Below are 25096 nucleotides of genomic sequence, written 5' to 3' on the forward strand. Positions count from 1 at the left end.
CTTTTATTTTTACCACCTATGCACTCAATTCCTCTTATAAAGCAAAGGAATACAAACACCTCTAACCCTACATTTTGCCATTTGCCATTATTATTATTGTTTTGTTTGTTTTTCGACACAGGGTTTCTCCGTGTAGCCTTGGCTATCCTGGAACTCACTCTGTAGACCAGGCTGGCTTTAAACTCAGGAATCTGCCTGCCTCTGCCTCCCAAGTGCTGGGACTAAAGGCGTGCGCCACCACCGCCCGCTTTTTTTTTTTTTTTTAATGGTGCAATACTGTTATGTCATAGTACTCATATGTTCTCTACTTTAAACTTTATGAATAACTTATTATTTCGTGACCACTGTTAGAAGAAACGCAGGTGGGAAGACCAGAGCAGCAGCTAGCACAAAGGAAAACTGTGATCTTGCAAAGCAGTCTGTGGGGAGAGCAGATTCCAGGCTTCCTGGCTCAGTCTTCCTTGGGCCTAATTCCTGCCATCCAGACTAGGATCTTAGCCTTAGCGGTTGGGCTCACAGTCACAGGCCACGCCCACAGGAAAGACCCCGACCTACAGCTCCAGGCCTGGTGCTACGGCCACAGGCCCCTCCCCGCAGCTCCTGGCCCCGCCCTAAAGACTTAGGCCCCGCCCCTGAGCCGGGTCTTGCTTTACCACTCCAGACCCTGCCTCACAGCCTCAGGCCCCGCCCCGTCGCCCCACTGTCAAGGCCTCGCCCCTTCGTCTTGGCCCCGCCCCGGCCGCCCGCCATATTGGTCCTTCTGCCCAAGTCGTTCCCTCTTGGAAGCGTTCTCGACGTTCCGGAGTCTCTGGCCTTCTTCTTGCCCTGGTTGCATCCAGGCGTGTTGGCGAGCCGCCCCCAGGACGTCCAGTGTGTGTCTGCAAGGTGAGCGGGGGTCATCCTTCCATTTGAGGTCCGGCCAGAGCTGGTTAAGAGCGCGCGTAGCCGGAGCTGAGCTGCTGGAGCGGAGGGCCGCCGGGGCGGCGGGCGGGCGGGCGAGCCAAATTGGCGCGGGTCAGTAGATTGCTGGGCAACAAGGGTAGCTTGTCCCCAAGTCTCCTGATGACTGACGTAGGAAGAAAGACGGGTTTTCACATTCAAGCACGGGAAGAAGAGCACACACCCAACCACTCGGGACATACACGCGCGCACGCACACAAACACATACACGCAGACCGACCGGTCGGCCTACTAGGGAGGAAGAGATATCCCTTCCTAAAACATCATCTCAGGAAAGAAATATACCCCAAATACGTGGGAATAGGATGGTGGAATGATGCTCACGGGACCAATGAAATTACCTGGGTACACACTTACACATTAGTCTTTCCCGTAACCACACGGGGACACCCACATACTCGAGACCAAACCTTGCGCCACAGTGACTGACTAATGCTGGGGAAAGCAAGCTTGTGTTATTTGAGTTTGGCGACCTCTGACATACTACCCTTTGACCCACTCAGGTGAGAGAGCTTGGAAGATAAAGCCAGGGCAAAGACCATGTAGGCGGTTGGGAAGATCGTCAGATATCAGATCTTGGCTGAGGTTTCAAAATCGCGTTCCTTTCTTCCTTCCATCTTAGTGAAAAGACCAGAGGAGACTTTTAAGTACTGACCAAATGGTTGGTGAACGTATTATGGTTCTGTTTTGTTTTGTAAATGATGACACATCCCGTGATCATACTACTTTTGAGGAATAACTTCTGCAAGTTTCCAAATTGGCACGTGACCAGTCTTTTCACAGCGTCCTCATAAAATCAACAGACTGAATTTGGTTTTTGTTTTGTTTTGCTGGTACAAGTTTTGTCTTTTTCCTTGCTAGCACCACTGCAATGGAAAATCCCTACACTGCCTGAAATCTCAACTAGAATTGAAGGAAACCCAGGGCTTTCAACTAAGGACTATTTACCTTTTTCTTTTCATTCTTTTTCTTCCATTGCTGGAGCCCAAACCTAGGGTCTTGTGCTTGCTAAGAAAGAGCTGTACCCCTGTGCAAAATTCCCAACTCCTGTCTCAGCTAAGGGATTTAAATACCCTGCTTTTATTTTGTCTTTTATAATCTTAGATCAAAGTTATCACTACTTGTGTAGCGCTCCAAGTAACTTAACACATACGAGTGTCGTATTTTCATGTCGTGCATGGCAGTGTCTTCTTGCTTTTGGGGTTCTTCATGTGCTTTGCAGTGTTTTGCTGTACTGAAACATTTATGGTTTGGAGGCTTACTTATTTAGAACATTGGGGGAATTTAAGGATATTTGTGTTTTATTTTCTGGAAGGTTAAAGTAGACAAGCAAAAATCAGAGCATTATTGTTGGAGAGTAGGAAAATACCATTGGTGGTGGTCTCTCTTTTCTAGCCTGATCCTTTTACATTTCCCCTGTCCCAACTACTTCCATTTTATCCTATAGTACTTTGAAGGCCTCAAGTTCTAATTTCTTTTTCCTAACCTCCTTCAGGTTTTTTCCCAATTGGGAAGCCCTACTCCGGCTCACATGAGCTGATTCTTTTTGAGTCAGTACTCTGTGCACCCTTTCATTTTTCCTGGTGTTTCCAAAGCAGTGGTTCTGTTACAGATGAGAAATTTGCTGGTACCCGGGAGGGTTAGATTTCGTTTCCAAGGTCACCTAGGGAGTGAGGGAGCAGTGTTGAAATTCAAACACGTTTGTGGGCTTTTTGGAGTAGTAGTTTTGCACTGGGAGGCAATTTTATCCTCTCAGGGGATATTTGAAAAAATTTGGACAAAAGGCATTTTTGGTTCATATTCCAGGTCCCACTGGGCTTCTGTAGTTCTTTAAGTGCAATGTCATTTTACTGTTTAAGATAGCATTTTTATTATTTTAAAAGCTTGCTGGGGGTACATTCTCTAAGGTTTATGAATACCTGGTAACAGAATCTATTTTTTTTAAAGCTTGCGTCAGCATTGCTGCTATGAAAAAAGGCTGGCATTGAATTCCTGATTCTGGGGTTACAGGGATGTGCTACCACACACAGTTTCAGATATATATATATTTTAAAGACAAAAATGACAAAACCTTTTGAGCTACTAGGCAGCTCTGCAGTTGACTTAGGAAGTTTGTCTTTTCCTTCTCATCCACAGGTTGTTTTCGTGGGGCACTGGTACAGAGCTGCTGCCCCGAAGCTGCCGCTACTTCTTTGAAGGTGGCAGTCTAGTCGAAATCATAAGACCAGGTTCTTACATGGTCCTAGAACACAATTTGTTTGGACTACTTGGCAGCAGAGGTCAGGTGTCATTTAAGGAAAGAACACATCCTCACACAGCACAGAAGTACATGTGTCATGACATTTTTTTTTTCTGGACACACTTAGGTGGGGTGAAGAACAGTTGTTGGGTTCGTTAAAGCTTTGTAGTAAGTTGAATTAGGCATGTGTGCCTTTTTATTTATCTACATTTATTTCTTTTTTTTTTTTTTTTTTTTTTGGTTTTTTGAGACAGGGTTTCTCTGTATAGCCCTGGCTGTCCTGGAACTCACTTTGTAGACCAGGCTGGCCTCGAACTCAGAAATCCGCCTGCCTCTGCCTCCGGAGTGCTGGGATTAAAGGCGTGCGCCACCACGCCCGGCAACATCTATTTCTTTATTTTGTTTTTTCCGAAACAGGTTTTCTCTGTTGTGGCCCTGGCAGTTCTGGAAATCACTCTAGACTAGGCTGACCTCAAACTCCCTGAGATCTTCTTGCCTCTGCCTCCTGAGTGCTGGGATTAAAGGCATATGTCACCACTGCCTGGTCAAGTTTTTAAATATAATATATTAATATAATAGGGTCTCACTGTGGTTTCAGCTGCCTGTAGACCAGGAGGCTGGCCTACAATTCATAATCCAACTCAGTCCTTCTGCCAGTGCTCTTGACTCTTGAGCCATTTCTCCAGCCTATGTAATTTTCGTTTTGGTGTTTTTCAGCCTCTTTTTACCATGCTTGTCTGAGACCAGGTGTCAGTTATTACTGGTAGGTGAGCGTTTGGCATGGGGGATGGGTGTGTGTTATCAAAAAGTGTTGAAGCTCCTCAGGATTTCCTGGGAAAATTCGCATAGTCAGTAGGTTGGTTTGTTTGTGGGTGTGATTATATTGTGTAAGGTATATGTGTGTGTGTGTGTATATATATATACATATATATATATATATATATATATATATATATATATATATGCACATGTGTATTTAGAGGCCAATACACAGGATGGGGAGTGTCCAGTTCTATATTCCACCTGTATTGCCTTGAGACAGTTTCTCACTGAACCTGGAGCTAGGCTGGTGGTCAATAAGCTGTAGCAATCCTCCCATCTCCATTCTCTGCTAAATTGCTGGAGTGACCGGTGTTTCTGGGACTATATCTAGCTTTTTCTTGTCAGTTCTGGGGATTCAAACTCAGGGTCTTTTTGCCTGAAAAGCAAACTTTCTTATCCATGGAGCCATCTCCCTGGCTCTGTGTCTTTGGATTTTGACCCTGCCACTACACAGTGTTGTTCTTTGCTAATGAATATAGATTTCTCTACCTCTTACCAGATGCTCTGTTGTATAGTGTGTGTGGTGGTGGGGACACTGGATGCTGAATTTCGTATCATACCAGATTGCTAGCACATGAAGTCTAACAAAGGTATGGTTTTTTTTTTGTTATTTGTGACACCCCTCCCCACCACCTCCAAAGGTCATGAGGACTTGGTGCCACGGAGTCTTGTCAGTCATTACTTGTCTTGCTGCTCTAGTATAGTTAGGTCACCACATTTCTTTCTTTGTAGAAAGATACACTACTTAATGTCTGCAAGAGTATATGTATCGGGTGAGACAGCAAATCATTAACTGCCACGTAATTCTGCCCTGCGCAGTTTGTTGGTTAAGCAGCAGGAGGAAATAAGCCAATTAGAAGTGGTGCCCAATGAGGCTAAGTTGAAAGCTGAGTAGATAATAAAAGCTAGATAGTATAAGAAAATAGGGTTTGTGACTACCAGGCCATCCACAGAGGCCATGTATTAAAGGGTTGATGGGAAAGGAGGAGCTGAAGTCAGAAAATGCCTCAGGGAGTTTGGTGGGAAATCTGGAAGCAAATGAAAGGTCAGGTACTGAGGCCGGACACCTGGAGCCAACTAGGTATGTCTGTAGGTGTGGTTGGGTGTCAGGCCTGTGGCAATCCCAAACCTGCTTTGCTTCAGGGTGGCTTGGCTGGTTAGATAACTTGGAGGAAAAATCTGTTTACTAAGGTGACTCTTGGTACTGTACATACTGTGTTGTGTTCTGGTTATTTCCACATTCTGGATTTTTCCATTACATTTTGGTTTTTTTTTTTTTTTTTTTTTTTTTTTGGTTTTTTTCGAGACAGGGTTTCTCTGTATAGCCCTGGCTGTCCTGGAACTCACTTTGTAGACCAGGCTGGCCTCGAACTCAGAAATCCGCCTGCCTCTGCCTCCCGAGTGCTGGGATTAAAGGCATGCGCCACCACACCCGGCCTTACATTTTGTTAATTTTTGACCGTGATAATTTCAAGCTGTAGAATGTCAGTTGCGTTGGAAACACAGACAAGACATGGAGATGTAGTCTGGTTGTCAAGTCAGGGCTATATGAGGTGGAGGGAGTGTGTTTCAGAAAATGTGTACAAGTGAAGCAGGCAGGCCTGGCTTCATACTCCATGGACAGGAGTTCACTTTTCCTGAGGTGAAGGCATCGTGGTTGCCATTGTGTTGATGGGGGATGAGGACAGTGTGGAAGGACTCCACACATTGATTCCATGACCAATTTTTTGTTTTAAATCTAAAGAGTAAAGAAAGGGTAGCAGAACCGTATATAAGGGCTCAGGTTCTGGTGGTTTGGATTAGGTGTCGGGTACAGAGGTTAGGATAGCCTTTAGGAGGCTGTCTCTCAGAAGCAGCTGTGTTAGCAGAGTTAGCAAAATGTGAAAATGCCTCACATTTATTTCAACATCTCACTGAGGAGAACGCTTAACAGATAGGACTGTTGGATGATTCTAACAGGTCCAAAAAGGCCAGTCTTAAATACAGTTTGAAAAAATAGTTGTTTTGGAGGAGCAGACAGCTGGCATCCTTAAACTCTGCATTTAATTTTTCCTCTGTGATCTAGGGCAAACTGAGCTTTAGAAAGTTAAGTCACCAGAAGGAATGTGTGCGATGCAGCAGGGTTGAAATTGTGAACTCCTTTGAGCATGCTACCATACAGATGCCAGCATCTCTGTTCCCTTTAAACATTTTAAGTAGCCTGCTCTAGCCACATACTTTCTGAACCATAGGATTCGAAGGTGTTTTCCATTAGTGTTTATAGAGTTAAGAGTTCAGTGGTAAGGAAACAAGGCCTTACTGTTGGTTTTAGTTCCCCACCACTCCCTGTAAGTAAGTCTGTGAACTTTCCCCTGGGCTTGCAGTTGGGGATTGCTGATACTTGGTTGCTGAGCTGGGAGCAGAGGCTGCACAGGCTCTCCATCCCTACTTTGCTACCTCTTCTCCCCATTTCTTACTATATGCACTTGTTCAGGAAGTAAGTGTGCTGCGGTAGGAGGGCGGCTTTTCTTTCCCAGAGTGTTCCAACTGTTAGCCTTTATCTGTCTTGGTGGTTGGAAAAAGTGCTGGATTGCTAGGCAGGGCTTGTTCAGTTCTGTGGCCAAGTTTCCTTGTTAGACATTTCTTCTTGAGTTTCACAGTGTTACAACTATAGTGATATCTTTATAGTTTCTAAATTTTGTTGTTGTTGTTGTTGTTGTTACTTTTGAGATAGGGTTTCTCTGTGTAACAGAGCTCTGACTGTTCTTGCTTTGTAGACCAGGATGGCCTTGAACTCACATCACAGAGATTGCTAGGAAAAGGTGTGCACCACTATGACTGGCGAGCTTTGGTGCTGATTTGCATTTAAAATAGGGTTTTGTGTGTGTGTGTGTGTGTGTGTGTGTCTTTTCTGGTTTTGTACCTTTTTTGATTTTTTTGTTACTTGGTGGGAGTGAGACTTTTGACTTTCCATGTTTATTTAGGCCTGGGGATGGTATTTAATCTTTGTTATCTTTCATCTGTTGAGCTCTGAAGCATGGGGGATAGTGTCTGATCTGCTGGTGGTTTTAGTGTTGTCAAGTTGATAGAATGTAGAATCATTTAAGAAATGGGCTTCTGGACATTTCTGCATAACTAAGGTGGGAGGGGTCCCCTGCCCCACTGTGAGTAGCTCCATTTATTTATTGATTTATTTTCTGGTTGGGATCCTGAACTGAATGAATGGAGAAAGGGGATCTTTTGCTCCTGATTATGATACAATCTGACCAGCCTTTTCAGGTTTTTGTTGCCTTGACTCCCCCACTGTGGTGGTGAGCTGTATCCTTTGTCTCCCCTTGTCAATTTGTAATTTGTAAGGTCTTTTTCCCTTAAGTTCATTTGTCAGAGTGTTTATCACAACAACACAAAAAGAAACTAAGACAGATACTTACTAGATGTTCTAGTAAGCAGCAACTGTTAAGATAGAGCTGTAGCACTTGATATTTGACTCAATAAGACAGTGGCAATGGGTTGGGAAGGAAATAGACATAATTCTTTGTATGCTCGAATCAGATATAAGACAGGAGAGAGGGGTATTGGAAGGATACAGAACATTCTTTGATAAACTGAATTTGAATATTGTCATTATAAAGGGGTTGGAAATTCTTGTGTGGCCCTGAGGTGTGAGCAGATGAAGGTGGACTTTAAGGAATTGCTGGTATTTATAGCCAGTGAGAAGAGGTATGGACTACAACCTCAGGAGATTACCTTCTTTGAGGGATTGTTAGGAAAGGGGGCCACCTGGCTGAAGAAAGATGAGGATGTGTGAGAGAAAGATGAGCCTGCTGTCGGTAGTCTTATGGACTATTTTAGGGAATATTTTCAAGAGGGAGAGGGGTTATTTCTTGTCCTGTAATATAAGCCTCATTGCTGTAATAATGGGGACTTAGTCCTAAGACTTGAAGGATCCCACCTTGCCTCTGGGCAAATGTGTGGTACTAGAAAGATACTTTGGTAAGAGGGCCTCCATTTTCTTAGTTGTTTTCTATAATATGTGATTATGCTTCTGCAGTTCTGTGGCATGTACATCTTCAAGGAATTTGCTATTATTGCCACAGATGGAGGGACTGGTCAGATTAAAAAAAAAAAAACAACAACAACAGAAAACCAAAACCTTCATTCTTTCTGTTCATCACTTTAGGTTTCTGTATACCTGAAGGCTCTCATGTGAGCAGGGAGAAGATACTGGATTGGCTAGTGGTCATTTTGATGACCTGCTGATGTTTCAGGGAATGGAGGAGTATAACTCTAGAGAGTTAAGTCTGGCATGGAGGCAGATGGGGGAATTGGCAGTGAAGGGTAAAGTAAGTCCAGGTTTTCCTGTGAGAAGAATGCAACCCAACATCTCAGTAAGACTAAACTGGGGTGCTGCTTATGGACAGGTGTCACTTGCATCCAGTAAAGAGAACTTTGTGAAGCGCTACTTGCAGTGTCTGCCATTGGATTGGTGACAACCTCTCTCTATGTAGGATGGAATTGCCAAGCCTCTAATATAATTGAGTCTTAAAACAACTGCCCTTTCCCTGCCCCTCTATTATATATCATTAGTCAGTGACCAAGAGTGGGCTCATGCTCTAAGTCTCTCGGTGTCAAAGCTCAGGTACAGTGTTTTAGAAGGCAAAATCAAAGTCCATAACACAAAGTTAGATGAGGGTCTGGCAGAGCTTAGTGCTTATTTCAGACAGAGCATGACAATTGTTTTTTGCTTACAGCTTCTTCAGTTAGTTTAGTTTACATTAATTCTTTTATTCCAAGACATGGGAGGCAGAGGTAGGCAAAGCTCTGTTTCAGATCAGCCTGGTCTACAGTTCTATGCCAACCAAAGCTACATAGTGACACCCTGTCTTAAAAAGAAAGTACTGCAAATTAAAAACTGCAGATTAAGTGCCCTTTACAGGTAGATTTATGCTTGCACCTCACAAAGGACAAAACTTTATATCCCCACTTCAGCGGTTTCTCATGAGTAGAGGTGTTCACTGAACTATGTATGTATCACAGTTTATGGCCAAACTTTAAAGACTCCTGAGTGATGGGAGAAGGAGGAAATAGTGGTACTGAATAAAGATGAAAAGTCAGAAAGGTGTTAGGGGACACATAAAGTGATCACATGTGATGTAGAAATGACAAAGTCATCGATTTTTTTTTAATTAAAAAAAAAAATTAAAGCTGAGTCTCACTATGAAACCTGGGCTCTCCTGAAATTCTGTGTTGACCAGGCTAGCCCCAAACTCACAGAGGTGTGTCTTGCCTCTGCCTCCCGATATGTATATTACCATGCCCAGCTTCGTTGATCATTTTTGAGGGACTTCTAAAATCTTCTGAGACAATGACAAGCCTTTAATCCCAGCACTCAGGGAGGCGCAGGCAGACAGATATCTGAGTTTAAGGCCAGCCTGTTGTTCTACAGGGCAAGTTCCAGGACAGCCAGGGAAACTGTCTTGAGAAAGAGCAAGCAAACAAACAAACAAAAAGACTGATGACAGCAGTTGGTTACTTGCACATGACAGGCATAAGACTGAGGCCATCAACATTCCATCTTAGATGGGGAAGGGACTCAGCACCTACCTCTCTCCACCCCCAAGCTGAAGAGCTTAGGTAGTTAATGGTTGCTGGAGGAAGGAGAGCCATATTTTACTAGTAAGTTATCCTTCCCTAAGTAAATAACCTATCCATGCTCATGTAGGCAATACTGATTAAATGAAGTAGGCTTCAGAAAGGAAGGAAGGAAAGAAGAGGAGGCAGAGAAGAGAGGCCATCAGGTGCGTGTGGGGTATGATCAAAGTGATACATGCATGTGATATAAGGATTGAAAGGAACCTAGTGAAACCTGAGGCTGGAGAGAGAGCTCTCTTGGTAAAGTGCTTACCTTACAAGCATGAGGACCTGAGTTTGATTCTCAAACTTAGTCAAAAATGCCAGGTTTGGTAATCCAAAACTGCCAGGCATTTGTAATCCCAACACTAGGGAGGTAGAGATAGGAGGATCCCTGGGGCTCTCTGGCCAGCCAGACTGGTTGGCTTTAGGCCATTGAGAAGACCCTGTCTCACAAGAGGTATATGTCATCCAAGATTGTTCTGTGCCTGCACATATGCGTGCATACATACATACATACATGCATACACATGCACCAGACACAAATCTGGTAAAAGTGCTTCTAATCTTTCCAGTATGAAGCTCACACATACAGGTTCCTGTTAAACTGTTAGACTCATCCGAGCCTACTTGGGATTCTAGAGGGTTACAGGCCTCATGTTCATTCAGCGTGCTGTAGACCTCCATTGTCTGGTACAGTAGCCATTAGTGTTATGAAATGCTTTAATTCACACGAAGTTCAAATAAAAATTCAGTTAAGCAGACTAACCACATTTCAGATGTTCATTGGCCACATGTGCTTCACAGAGCATTTCTAGCAACACACAAAGCTCTGAATTATCTACTATTTAGTTGCTTAGTTGACTCTTTTGTCCTACTATACCTAACTACTATGTTCTTTTTCATGAAAAACTAATTTTTCAATCAAATTGGATGCTTCGTTTTCCAGAAAGAGTACTTGAAGTGAGTTACTTGACTAGAGTGTGTGCCTTGTCCGTGATAGTTTGGTTTGGCTTAGTTAGGGCTTTTTGTTGTTTTACCTTTTCTGTCTGTGAGGCATTATTTAGTACTGCTACGACTAAGTACTTAGTACTAGGTAGGTAGTCTGTTTCACCTAGTCAGTCTTGAGCCTCCAAGTTGGCCAGTTGTGGTATTTTCCTTAGTTTTAGTTTGTTTGTGGTGGCTTTGTTACTTTTTTCCTATAGAGCTAGCACCCATTAGATTCCCATTCATTTCTTCCTTCCCCCTCTCCTCCCCTCCCCCTTCTTTTATCCTTTCTCTCCTCCTCCCCTCTCCTCCCCTTCTTTCTCTCCTCCCCTCCCCTTCCCCCTCTCTTTCCCACCCCTTTCTCTCCCCCTTCTCCTCCTCTCCTTCTCCTGGCCTCTCCACTCCCCTCACCTCTTTCTCTCCCCTCCCCTCTTCCCCTTCTTTTTATTCTATCTTCCCCCTCTCGACTCCCCTCCTTCCCCCTTCCCTCCCCTTCTTTCTCTCCCCTCTCCTCACCTTTCCATTTCCCCTTCCCCTTTCTCTCCCATTTCTCTCTCCTCTCCCTCCCCTCCTCTACTTCTCCTGCCTTCTCCCTTCAAACCCTCCCCCTCTCCCCTCCCCCTCTCCCCATTAGACCTCACTATTGTAACCCAGGCTGGCCTTGAACTTGTGATCTACCTGTCTACCTCCTGAGTATAGGGATTTATAGGCATGTGCTACCCCTGTCCCGTCTAAAGCTTACTTCTTAAGCTATACAATTAATTGAAATGATAGCTATGCCTCTAATTAGGACATTCAGGGTGAATGAACGCAAAAGGACTTGTGAATTTGGGGAGGGAAAAGAACCTTCCTAAATTTAAATCAGGAGTGATAAGTTCAATTAAACATTTCAGGGGTGAGAAGTTGTAAGGGAACAGGCTGGAGTATGTGTTTCTGAAGGTTTGAGGAGGTGGCTTACCGAAGGGAGCCTGCTCACCCTCTAGTATCTATCTTACTAAAGGAATGTGCTAGTTTTTAAGCCTGGACATGCCCACTCCTTGTTAATTTCAGTCAGTAGTACTAATTCTCATTAGAATTACGAGAATCATTTTCCCACATATTTTAATGGATATCAAAAATAGTAAGAGTTTACATGATAAGTATAGATAGAAATAGACTAATAGAATTACAAAAATAATGGGGAATGCTTTATTTTAGCATTTATTTGCATTTTACCTTGTGCAGAGCATTTTACTCAACTTGGCAGACAAAAATAGGACATATGAATTGTCATCTTGGGGTTTCTATTGCTGTGATAAAATACCATGACCATAAACAACTTGGGTTGAAAACTTACTCTACCCATCACTGCCTATTTCCCCATCTGCATCCATACCAGATTAATTCTCCGTGGAGTCACTTCCGTTTACAAGTCTGCTGAAGGGAGTTTGCTGAAGGGAGTCGGGGCAGGAACCTGGGGACAGGAGCTGATGCAAAAACTTACATCTCATGGCTTGCTCAGCCTACTTACCCAGGACCACCAGCACAAGGGTTGCACAGCCTACAGTGAGCTGGGTTCTCCCACGTCAATCATCAATCAAGAAAACACACCAAGCTTGCCCATAAGGCCAATCTAAGAGGGATCATTTTGTCATTTGAGGTTTCCCTCTTTGAAAATGACTCTAGCTTATGTCCGGTTGATAAAACTAGCCACCACATGACTGGATGACATAGGTGTTGTGTTCCTCCCAGGGAGTTCACACTGTAACAGGTATACAGGTAGGCACATGCAACTTGGAGCATGTAAGCAGATGGAAATGAGCGAAGGCAAGAGTATAAGGTGATTGAGCTGGGGCTCTGATGGCTGCCTTGTACCATTGTGGGACGGTGCCTCTTGGACCAAGGTTAAGCCCATGTAGAGATGGGGGATCCATTGAAGGCCCAGATAGCTTCGGGTGGGAGTTAGTGGTGAGTCGTACAGATCTTGGGCCAGCCTTGGGAGGTGGCTAGCAGGATGTGCTGCTAACTGCTGAGCCCTCTCTCCAACCTCCCTAGGCACTAAGTAATTGCCACTTGCTCAGCTCAACTTTTTCTTTACTTATTTTTTTTTAACAAAAATTTTCAGGGCAGTGGTGACATATGCCAGCACTTGGGAAGCAGAGGCAGGTAGATCTCTGTGAGTTTGAGGCCAACCTGATCCACAGAGTTCCAGGACAGCCAAGGCTACACAGAGAAACCCTGTCTTACAAAATCATTTTTCTTCATTTTGGGAGAAGTTGGTTTTAGATTTTTTTTTTTTTTTGGACTGAAGTTGACAATCAAGAAAAATATGGAAGATCCTTATAAGTGTATACTACATGTTTGTGAATAGTGAATGTTTTAAATTAGCATTTTTATTAGAAGACATGGTAGACATGTTGAGTAGTAAAGCCTGGATTGCAAGTGTTAGGAGCATGGCTTAAGTGGTTTAGTTAGAATTGGAAGTATTGGAGAGGGGTGAGGTCTAGCTGCATTGCTAGTGGGTTTCAGAGTTAGTTCGCCAGATACCAATCAAAGGGGTGGGGATGGGTACAAGCAACAAAAAACTGCAAGTCTGATGGTAACCATCTTACTGGAGAATCAAGCAAGACACAACCAACTCAGTTTCGGTACCTAAGATCAGCTGACACCATTGGCAGTGTGACAGAGATCATAAGGTATCCATTCTACCTCTACTTGTGATCTTTTTCAACTCATGGTTTCTGTGGTAGCCAATTACTTTTCTGGGCTCTATCTCACTGAGGCTTCTACTGCTGAAGGTGTCCTAGTGGCTTTCTTCAATCCTAGGGTGTAGGCAGAAATCCTTCCAGTGGCTTTTGAAGACCCTGACTACATATGATTCCCTATCTCCAGTCCCTGTTTCCTAGTAAACTTAATTCTTCATCTGTCTCGGGGTCTCCCAGTTTGTACCAGCATCAGCATTCCATGGCAGAGCCTTGGAGTGTGTTGGTCCATTGTATCTTTCTATTCTCAGTCTTAACCTGTTTCCCTGAATCAGGTAACCTCTGCCTTGGAGCCAGATATTGGTTAAGGCTGCTTCCTAAGGACAGCATGTCACTAAAATTGAGACGTGGTTGGAACATACCATAACTGGAAACAGATGTGCAGGCTCTCATTAACACTGGGTAACACAGCCTAGTTTCCCTCTGGTACTGGAAGATACTTTTTACCTTACCTGAAGCTTAGCAGTTAAACTGGCTTGAGTTTGTAGGAAGATGTATGCAAAGTCCTGATGATGGCTGGCATCACATAACTGCTCTGTGAGATACTGGCAGGCAAGGTCTAGGCCCAACTAAGGGAACCTCACATTTGTATACTGTACCCCTGACTTACTGGGGGAAATGGTGGACAGGGTGCCGTGTTAATATTTCAAGTGGGTTTTCAACTGTGAGTAGTTAGTTATACTCTGTTCTGTGTGCCTCTCATTTTGTTTGACCTGCTACAGTTGTGACTTTATGTAGTGTTACCCTCCGGGAAGGACTGTGTAGTTTGCATTGTTAATGTGTGGCACATAGTAGGTGCTATCTAAATCTGCATTGGAAAGCTGCTTTTGCCTATTTTATAAAACTGGATGCTTCTATGGAGATTCTGAGTGCTGCAGACATTTGGCTCATGATACTTTTGAAATACAACACATTGGTTGGGGATGTGGTAGAGCCTTTCCTAGCATGCAGGAAGCCCTGGATTTGATTCCCAGCACCTTATAAAACTAGGTATGGAGCCGGGCGTGGTGGCGCATGCCTTTGATCCCAGCACTCTGGAGGCAGAAGCAGACAGATCTCTGAGTTTGAGGCCAGCCTGTTCTACAAAGTGAGTTCCAGGACAGCCAGGGCTACACAGAGAAACCCTGTCTCGAAAAAACCAATACCACCACCACCACTACCACCACCACCACCAACAACAAAAAAACTGGGCATGGAGATGCATATCTATAATCTTGACATTTAGGAGGTAGAGACAAGAAGTTTAGAGTTTGAAGCTCATCTTTAGCTAAGTACTGAGTTTGATGCCACCCTGTGCTATCTGAGACCTGTCTTATAGAAATCAACAGCAAGAAAACCCCAGAGCACTCACAGACATACTTTATGTTTTATGTCGGCAGATTAGCTTAGTTCTGTTGAATTAACTTGTTCTTTTGCAGATCTTTGTATAAAGGGAGCAAACGAAAAGCTTACTGCTTCCACTAGCTTCTTTCCTTTATAAATGCAGTAACTACAGCAAATTCTCAAAAACAAAACCAAACAAACAAAAAACCCAGCAGTTTTGAAGTACCCCAGTAGTTGGGCTTTGGTGTATTTTTCCATATTAATAGTCTCCCAAGTCCTGGGGTTAAAGGTATGTACCACCACTGCCTGGCGAAAATTTGCGTCTTAAATAACTTTTATTACTGTGAGGAGACACCATGACTAAGACAACTTATAAAAGAAAGTACTTATTTGGGGATTTGCTTACAGTTTCAGATGGTGAATCCATGACCATCATGGTGGGGAGCATGACAGCAGGCAGGCATGGCACTGGAGCAACAGCTGAGAGCTTACATCTTGATACAAAAGCAGAGAGAAAGAGAGAGAGAGACAGAGAGACAGAGACACTAACTGAAATGGCTGGGCTTTTGAAACCTTAAAACCCATCCTAGGTAATATATCTCCTCCCACAAGGCCATGCCTCCCCAAACCTTACCAAGCAGCTGTACCTACAGGGACTTAAGCATTCAAACCTGTGAGCCTGTGGGGCCCGTTCTCATTGAAACCACTGCAGATAAGGAACATGAGTAAATGTCGGTCACGGGGCTCTATTATTGTTAGCTGCTGCTCTTTTATCCTTAATCCTAAGTGCAGTATTTTAAAAAAAACAAAAAACTTTGTTTTAATTGATTGAATGTGTAAGTTAAGGACATCTATATGTAAGTTTCACAAAAATACCGGGTGATGGGGGATGTTGCTGGAGAGTTGGGGCATTGTATAAGGGCCACTGCTGCTCTTCTCGAAGACCTGAGTTCAGTTCCTAGCACCTGTGTCAGGTACTTCACGACTGTCTATAATTCTGCTGTGGCCTGGTGGAGTTGGTGGGATCCAGTTCCATTTTCTGGCCTCTGACATCACTCACTCCCCACCCCCAACATACACAAATAGTAAAACAGTTTTAAAAGGTGTGTGTGTAGCCGGGCAGTGGTGGTGCATGCCTTTAATCCCAGCACTCGGGAGGCAGAGGCAGGCGGATTTCTGAGTTCAAGGCCAGCCTGGTCTACAGAGTGAGTTCCAGGACAGCCAAGGCTACACAGAGAAACCCTGTCTCGAAAAACAAACAAACAAAAAAAACCCAAATAAACAAAAGGGGTGTGTGTTTGGGGTGGGGGAGATGAATTGGCTCTTTAATGAAGGGATATGCATATAATTTGCTGTTTCTAGAGGTTTGTGAAATTTAAGTATTAAAAAAAAGGCCATTAAAGAACCTGTCTATAATATTGCCCCTTTCAGACTTCATGTTCTCATTCCACAGAGAGTCCCTGCACTCCTCTAATGAGCCTGGCACTGGTGAAGCACCTGTGTGCAGTCGTTCCAACAGCCCCTTGGATGTAGATACTGCTGTGCATCCTGTTCCCATACAGTTTCAGGATATTAAGTTCATCACCCCTGGGCTGTGCCCCTGGCTTAGTTGGTACTAGGAACATGCTTTTCCTGGCTGACACTCTCTCATTCATGCATAGAAGAATTTGCAGGGAGAGCCTTAGGCCTGAGCAACCGGGGAGGTGTTCTTTTTATAAAAGGCAAGTCTTTTATAAAAGCATGAATGAGAGTCAGCAGGGAGCACATGTTCCTAGGATCTCTGATGGCCCGCTCTCCCTTAGTTCCTCTGGTTTCTCTGTATTATCCTTAGTTCATTGTCTGGGGCGAGGTTCTCAGCCACCCAAAGTTTGGTCAAGTATAATTCCCAGATAATTTTATAGCTGTGCCTGTATGTGAATGTTAAAAAAGAAGGAAAAATAAGTGATCAAGATACAGAATTTGATGAACGGCTGTTTTTAGCCTGAGATAGATCATAAATAGCACTTAGACATTTTTAAATTAAAAATAAAGATGTAGTTGCATGCTTTTAAAAAAAACATTTAATTCTTTTTACACTTAAAATGACGAAACAGGCACAGGCCTGTAATCCTAGATACTTTGGAGATTGAGGTAGGAGAATTGAAAATTCAAGGCCTGGTCTGGACTGCAGAGCACGTTCAAGGCCAGCTTTGGCAACCTAGTCCCTATTTCAAAACTAGAAGTAATGAAAGGGCTGGGGTTATATGATTCATTGGTAGAGCTTGCCTAGCATACACAAGGCGTTAGGTTCAACCAGTAATATCATAGAAGAAAAATCCAAACAAATGCACATCACTAATGTGAGCCTTTTGATTTTCTTTGCAGATAATGATGCTTGAACTGAACTACTAAGGTAAGACTCAAGACCTTTGTATTATGTTTTTTAAAATTCAGATGTTTTTATTTGTAGAATTTAACTGTATTGAACTTGATGAAGATTATTGCTTTTAGATAATCTTGCCAACTGTGGAATGTCAGAGTTTGCACATTTATTTTTAGCTGAATTTTAAAAGTAATATGATAGGCTTTTTTATTTCTTTAGCTTATGCTAAAGATATCTCAAAGGTTGAACTGCCTTTAGAAAAGAATAGAGGGGCTCAGTGGTTAAGAGTTTTTGATTCCCAGAACACCCATGTTATAAGCAGCTCAGAACTGCCTGTAACTCTAGCTCCAGTGACTATAAGGCTTTCTTCAGGCCTCTGTGGACATCCACACATGTCACATACACATATCTAAAGAAAGAGATAGGAAACATTTTTATGTCTATAAGCATGCTGCGGTTATGTTAATGAGTTGGCTGAATGAAGCTGGCTTCTCGTAACTGTTCATTGGGAATTAAGATGGTTTATATAATTATTTGTAACACCATGTGTACTTGTGTACAACTCTAAGGTTAGAACCTTATGTGTGGTAATGACGTTAGCAAAAGCCCATATGCTCCAAGTAAGAATAGGCCTCAGCCAATAAATGTGCATGTCAAAAATATTACCTGGTCTGTGGAATTCACAAATGTCAATTTTCTTTTAAAATGTCACGAAGTAGAAAAACCCACAAATTAGGACAAAAAAAGATCAAAATACCATGATAAGATAAAGTATCTCATAATTTCTAAAACAATATGGGAGACATGTGTGTCATGATCTAGTTTATAATCTGATTTAACATCTTTAAAATTCAGTAATATATAATGAAGCCTTGTGTCTGTTCAGGTAATTATATTACTTGACTTAAAAGGATAAATTTGATAGGCTACACTTATATACATCTGTTTTCCTCTCACACAGATCATGGAACTTTGGTGTTTCTGTCAGTTAAAAACTGACAAGAAAACAATGATGGGGGTTAATAGGGGTTGATGGGAAGGGGTTCCGAGTAGAGGCAATGACCAAGCTGAAGAGCTTTTAAGGGCACAGCAGTGAGTTGGGTTTGGGAGTAGAGGCTGTACCAGTTGAGCAGCTGAGGGAGCAACGGTACATATATAGAAGAACATGTTTTTACACACATAGACACAGACACACTCACACACACATACACACACACACATGCAGAAATGACTGAAAGACAGCTGCATGTCCAAAGTGCATCCATGACAGCTTGTGAAACTTGGAAAGCCTGAGCCGGGCAGTGGTGGCGCACGCCTTTAATCCCAGCACTTGGGAGGCAGAGGCAGGCAGATTTCTGAGTTTGAGGTCAGCTTGGTCTACAGAGTAAGTTCCAGGACAGCCAGGGCTACACAGAGAGAAGCCTGGATCTCACTGCACAGTAATCTACAGGCAACTCAACTGGTTGGGAAGTGTCTATTCTTGGTGGCTCAGTGTCTTTAAGCCTTTTCTAGGCAGCTTAGCCACTCCTTTTGTTTCTTCTAAGTCAGTCAACCTTCCTAATGTTGTAATCCCTTAGTACAGATCCTCATGTTGTGGTGACTCCCAACCATACAATTATTTAGTTGCTACTTCATAACTAATTTTGCTGTTATGAATCACGTCTGATATGCAGGTGGACTTAGGCGACCCCTGTGAGAGGGTAGTTCCACTGCAGAAGGGATTATAACCCTCAACTTGAGAACCATTGGTCTCTTCTTCCAGGCAGCTGGGATAGTCTGAGAGTCTTATTTGCTTCTTGGCTTGTAGGAGAGTAAAATGATATACTTTTGGGGATGGAGGGACCCAGTGAATCTGCTTAGCTTCAGGAACTTCCTAAGCTATTTTGAGTTGTTTACTTCTTGTCTTAATGAGCTTCCTGGGGTGTTTCACCTCCTTGTAAATGCTATACTTTTAAGATTCCCTTCAAAATGGTAGGTTGAAATTTGAAAGGCAATGGTTACACAGCATTTGTGGTGGGATAGCCAAGTCATAATTGAGTTTTGTTCTTGTAGCCTGGAGAATGAAACCATTGAATAATTTTCATAGTTTTGGGTGAGTTTCAGATGATTCCCCTATGTTGAAATACAGCACATAGGGGGCACATTCTGACAAATGTATTATTCCCTGATTTCAGTGCAGTGTGACCATCCTGCAGGGTGCTTACGTAAACCTAGGTGCGGTGGCTTAGTCACTTGCCAGGGCCTCTTGATACAGCCACTATCTCCTGAATGCTGGGGATTACAGACATGTAAGACCACACCCAATTGTTATCATTTTTTATCCTGTTTCCTACTAACTTGATTTCTCACTATCTGTGGGTTTCTCACTATCACTGCTGTGGGTTCTTGCCAGAACCTATAGGTAGAAATGGAGAATTTGTATGGTTCATAAGTTTTCAATAATACTGGATACCTTCACATACATAAGGAGACAAATAATGTTAATTGCATTGGTTATAAAAATTCTAGCAGATAAAGCAATTATTCTTCATTTCTTTACTATTTTCCCACTGTGGAAGTCAACAATATCCACTTGGATGATAAAGCTAATGAATATTTTTACTTAGACCTCTGTTGTCTCAGTATAGCTAGAGGCTTTTAAAATGTGGTCATTTAAATTGGCTGAAATTAAATGAATGGGACCAGTATAGTTCAGTGGAGGATGTCTTAAAGCTTTGTATATACAGTGCCCAATCCCTAGCACCTAAATTAATAATTAAATGTAGTTCCTCCCTTAGCAACTGCTCAGCGGCCATATATATAGCTAGTGAGTGCCATGTTGGACATTTCCATCATTATGTAAAAATCTCTCAGACAGTGCCGATGTAAAAAACTTTGTCTTTCATAAATTGTAATGTAAGTAAAATAGAAGCTTGTTTTAAATATTGACATTTTAGATAATTTAGAAAAATAGAAAGGTGAATAGAAGTTATAGAGCAAACAGGATTTACCTTAGATTGATAATAGATTAAAGATGAGGTTAGGTTTTTTACCTGCAAGTTTTGTGTATGTTTGGGATTTTTTGTAATGAAAGTTAAAGTGTCAGGTAGGTACAGTGCTCTTAAGTAGCTAGCCACAAGTTCAGCACTCAGAAGTAGCTAGCCAGAAGTCATAGGTGTACACACTGGCTCCCATAGCGTAGGAAAGTTTGTAAATCCTGCCCTTGGACTTCTTTAAAGGGTATGCACAATATATTAGTACCTTTTCACTTAAGATTGATTTCATTCTACTGCAAACATACAGGTGGCGGCAGGGGAAATCTTGCTAAATCTCTGCAAGCACGAGGAACTGAGTTAGGACTCCCCAGTACCTGTGTGAACTGCTGGCTATGGAAATGCACTTATAATGCCAGAACTGGTGACAATGATATTGGCTTGCTGGCCATCTAGTCTAGCAAATTCAGTGGAGCTTTGGGTGAAAGACCTAAAACTCCCACCACACCCACACCCACACACACAGAGAGAGAGAGAGACAGAGATAGAGAACAAGAACGAATGTGCATGGGTGGCACATATTTGGTAAAAGTTGGAGCTACCCAAATGAGTCTTTGGAGAAGAATATGCTCTTTTATATGAAAGTCCATTGTGGCTGACACTGATCTGAGCAACTCAAAATAGAATTCCCAGTGAAGATAGTGAACTTTGTACTGTGCTTGATTTTTTTTTTTTTATTTCTTAGTTTCTTAATTTCTTAGCTTCTGGATACCTCTGACTTTCCTACTCAATAGTGCCTATATTGGAAGGAAGAAAGAAAGGGCCGGGAAGGGAATATCTCCAGTCAGTGAACTGGGGATTAAAGGGCTGTTGGAAGTTGTTAATCTTATTATTTAAGTAGTCCCTTTATAAAGTGGAGTCAGAGCTCTGTGTGGATCACACCAGTATAATGGCATGTAATGGTACCTTTTTATTTTTATTTACAGGATTCGAAATCAAAACTTACATTATTAATAATGGCAGGAAAATCGTCTCTTTTTAAAATAATTCTTCTTGGAGATGGTGGAGTTGGCAAGAGTTCTCTTATGAACAGATATGTAACCAATAAATTTGATTCCCAGCTCTTCCACACAATAGGTGTGGAATTTTTAAATAAAGATCTGGAGGTGGATGGACATTTTGTTACCATGCAGATTTGGGACACAGCTGGTCAAGAACGATTCCGAAGCCTGAGGACACCATTTTACCGAGGTTCTGACTGTTGCCTGCTTACATTTAGTGTTGATGATTCACAGAGCTTCCAGAATTTGAGCAACTGGAAGAAAGAGTTCATATATTACGCAGATGTGAAAGAGCCTGAAAGCTTTCCCTTTGTGATTTTGGGCAATAAGACTGACATAAAAGAACGGCAGGTGTCTACAGAAGAAGCCCAAGCCTGGTGCAAGGACAACGGCGACTATCCTTACTTTGAAACAAGTGCAAAAGATTCCACCAATGTTGCTGCTGCCTTTGAGGAGGCAGTTCGAAGAATTCTGGCTACGGAAGATAGGTCAGAACACCTGATTCAGACAGACACAGTCAATCTGCACCGAAAGCCCAAGCCAAACTCATCTTGCTGTTGATGGCATTAAAGGGATAGTTGGTGCATTCTAACCAACACACACACACACACACACACACACACACACACACAGAGAGAAAGGTGGAGAAACAAATTAGTATGCAGAAGAGTTCATCTACTAATAAAATTCAGTTAACGCATATTGTTGCCTCATTAGTCGGTGGGAGAAGGGACACTCACTCTGGAGGAATCTATTTACTCAGTAATGGCACGTTCCACTTATAAATTGTAATTGTTGTCTAATGTTTCTTTAAATTAAAACATTAGTGCTAATAAGATGACCAAGAACTGACTTAACTGTAATTCAGACAACAACCTTGACTATTCTAGAAGTACACTTAGATTGTTTTGACCCACAAGGAAATGGAGAGTTACTTTTATATGTGTATATTTTTATGTAATTAGCATTGTATTCTTGGTCTAGGAAAGTAAATTCCTACAGCAGTACTATTAAAGATTAAAATCTAATGCATTTCTTGACGTTGCAGTGCTTTTTAATTTGATTACCTCATCTCTTTAAGATGATTTAACTTCTCTTATTCATTCTACACATTAGAATCTATCTTAATTGTGTGTCACATATATTCCCCCTTTCCAACAAAGGCGCTTGCTATATGGATTTTCATTTATGTTCCTTAAAAAAAAAAATGACTGAATCGAGCCGGGCATGGTGGTGCATGCCTTTAATCCCAGCACTTGGGAAGCAGAGGCAGGTGGATTTCTGAGTTAGAGGCCATCCTGGTCTACAAAGTGAGTTCCAGGACAGTCAGGGCTACACAGAGTAACCCTGTCTCCAAAAACCAAAAAAAAAAAAAAAAAAAGACTGAATCTCGCATATTCCAGGTTGACTTAGTGGTCTTACCTCCCCATCTCCCAAGTAAGGGATTACAGGCGTGAGCCTGTGCTGCCATATCTAATGCATGGCAGGTGAGCTGTATCTTCAGCCCAGCACTGTACTTTCTGAGGGTAATAATGACACCTGTATTGACATAGTTATTTCCATAGTATCTTCTCTATCACTATTCAGTGATTGTTCTCAAAAGTTTTCATTCTAAAAAGACAACTTTCAGCAATGATCTTTGTTTTAGGAGCATCTTGGGGAGGAAAGGTTTACAATTCTTCAACATCACTGTTTATCATCAAAGGCAGTCAGGACAGGAACTCTTAAAGAAGGAGGGAACCTGAAGGCAAGAGGCTATGGAGGAGTGCTTTTTACTGGCTTGTACAACCTGTTTTGGTATAGAACACAAAAGCACCAGCCTAGGGGTTACCACCTACAATGGGCTGAGCCCTCCCACACCCTATAGGCCTGCCTGATCGCAATGAGGCATTTTCTTAAGTGAGGTTCCCTTCTTTCTTAAATTGTCTCATGAGTTGATTTTGTATGTGGTGTAACAACAGATCTGTGAACAGGTGTGTGTGTGTGTATATATATGGATATATTGGGTACAGCTCTCATCAGTCATCTGAGGAAATAAAAGCATTTATAGGTTATTAAGAAAGACATTCTAGGGGAAGAAGCCCATGGGCTGAAGAGGCTTTAGAGTAGGGGAGTACAAAGGAGCCCTAGGTATTGAGTCTAGAGGCTACCATTCACTTTGATATGCTAATAGGAAGACAGCCATTCTGTGTTTCTTTGGGACCTGACACTAGTGTTCAGCTTGCTTTTTCTACTCAACACAGAACAGAATCCCTTGCTTAGGGAATAGTGCCACCTACAGTGGGTGGGTCTTCACCTTAACATATCTGTGGAGACTTCCCATATGATTTTAGATTGTGTCACGTTGGTAACACAAGTTTTGGAAGTTAAGGTTTCAACAAGAATTTTAGGGTGACATAACTCAGCTTATAGGTATGTTTAAACCTTTACTACACAGACACACATATATGTGTATGTATACTAGAGCAACATAACCAGTGGCTTCCCCCATTCCCCTAAGGGAATACAGATCCTCAGGGAGGGGTGGGGCCCTGTGAGCCCCTCCATAGTGTAAAGTCAACAGATCCAGTCTTGGGTAGGTAATCACAGCAGATGTAGCCAGTGCAGTAACCATGGTGTATTTTCTATTTGTAGATTGAATGTCTTAGCATCTTAGCTTTTAGGCTTAATGAGATAGGATCTCTTGTAGCTGAGGTTGGCATTAAAGTCCTGACCTTCCCAGGTGCAGGATTCCAAGTGAGCACAACCCCCCCCCCCCCCGCCACACACACACACATTTAACATTTTCACTTAAAAAAATATGTTTATAACGTGCAGTTTACTATTGAAGGATTAGACTAGTTGGTTTTTCAAAGTTGGTTTTCAAAAGGTTAGAGCTGGGCAGCCAGAAGTGATGAAGTTTCTGGTTTTCGGTTTTTGTTTGTTTGTTTTTTGGTCTGTGGAGGGAGGAAATACCTAGCTTCCTTCACAAGGTGTTAAAGGAGTACAGTGAATGCTGGCTAAGCAGCCACACATGCACCAACTGTATAAACCAGGAGGAAGAGAGGAACACAACTGTAGGGGGAGGGTAGCCTTGGCCACTAAACTAGCTAACAGGATTTTGTTGTGTTTCAGGACAGTCAGGGGTGCTGATAGTACCTAGACAAAGATGGACAATACAGAAAAGTAAGAAATAGGAAATAAAGCAGGTGGTGTGGCAGGAGAAGCAGTGACACGCAGCTGTCTAGGAAGAGAGCAGATGGATGGGAGGAACTGTGTTACGCTTCACTGCTCCTATGTAGTCACCATATAGTGTCTGACTTTCATTACAGTTGTCATGTCATATCTAGCTGAGGTTAGACTGGACTCATACAGAGCCTTCTGAGTTAGTTCCATTTTAAGAGGCACATTACTGAACTTGGAAACACATAAAGGTGCATTTGGCCACTCAAATATTTCTGCTCTTCTATCCTGAGAACTTTCTAGTTGAAATTAAAACATCACAGATGTTCCTTTGCTTTAAACTTATTTTACAATTATATATTAACTTCATATTTATGTAATGATGCCATGATGGCAAATTCTTTCCAATGGCAGTAAAGGTAAGTAGAAAAAAAATGGACCAATATAAGTTTCTAGTGAAATGGTGGTTTCTGGGATGCTAATGGACTGACAACTAGGCAATCTGGGTGTCTTAAAAGATTAAAACGGGCTGGAGAGATGGTTCAGTGGTTTAAGAGCCCTTTCTGCTTTTTCAGAGGTCCCGAGTTCAATTCCCAGCAACCACGTGGTGGCTCATAACCATCTATAATGTCATCTGATGCCCTCTTCTGGCATGCAGGTGTACATGCAGATACAGCATGCATAACATAAGTAAATCTTAAAAAAAAAAATTGGCTGGGTAGTGGTGTGTATTCCTTTAATCTCAACACTCAGGGCTCAGGAACAAGCAGTTCTCTGAGTTCAAGGCCAGCCTGCTCTACAAAGTGAGTTCCAGGGCAGCCAGGGCTACACAGAGAAACCCAGTGTTTGCTCAGTGG

General features: G+C 42.5%; 1 protein-coding gene across 2 annotated transcripts; it reads left to right on the plus strand.

The window, feature by feature from the left end:
* Positions 1 to 722: 722 nt before the first annotated feature.
* Positions 723 to 22117, plus strand: Rab9a (RAB9A, member RAS oncogene family). Of its 2 annotated transcripts, XM_085837908.1 has the most exons (4): positions 725 to 885; positions 4521 to 4611; positions 17047 to 17074; positions 21003 to 22117. In XM_085837908.1, the coding sequence occupies exon 4, from the start codon at positions 21033 to 21035 to the stop codon at positions 21636 to 21638; it is 606 nt and encodes a 201-aa protein (XP_085694034.1). In that variant the 5' UTR covers positions 725 to 885; positions 4521 to 4611; positions 17047 to 17074; positions 21003 to 21032; the 3' UTR covers positions 21639 to 22117. The 2 variants fall into 2 exon arrangements, with proteins under 2 accessions (XP_021009067.1, XP_085694034.1); XM_021153408.2 differs by lacking the exon at positions 4521 to 4611 and having other exon boundaries at positions 723 to 885.
* The last annotated feature ends 2979 nt before the right edge of the window (positions 22118 to 25096 follow it).

This window comes from Mus caroli, unplaced genomic scaffold (assembly GCF_978045245.1).
Source record: "Mus caroli unplaced genomic scaffold, Mus_caroli_1 scaffold_5, whole genome shotgun sequence".
In the NCBI taxonomy this organism is placed as follows: domain Eukaryota; kingdom Metazoa; phylum Chordata; class Mammalia; order Rodentia; family Muridae; genus Mus; species Mus caroli.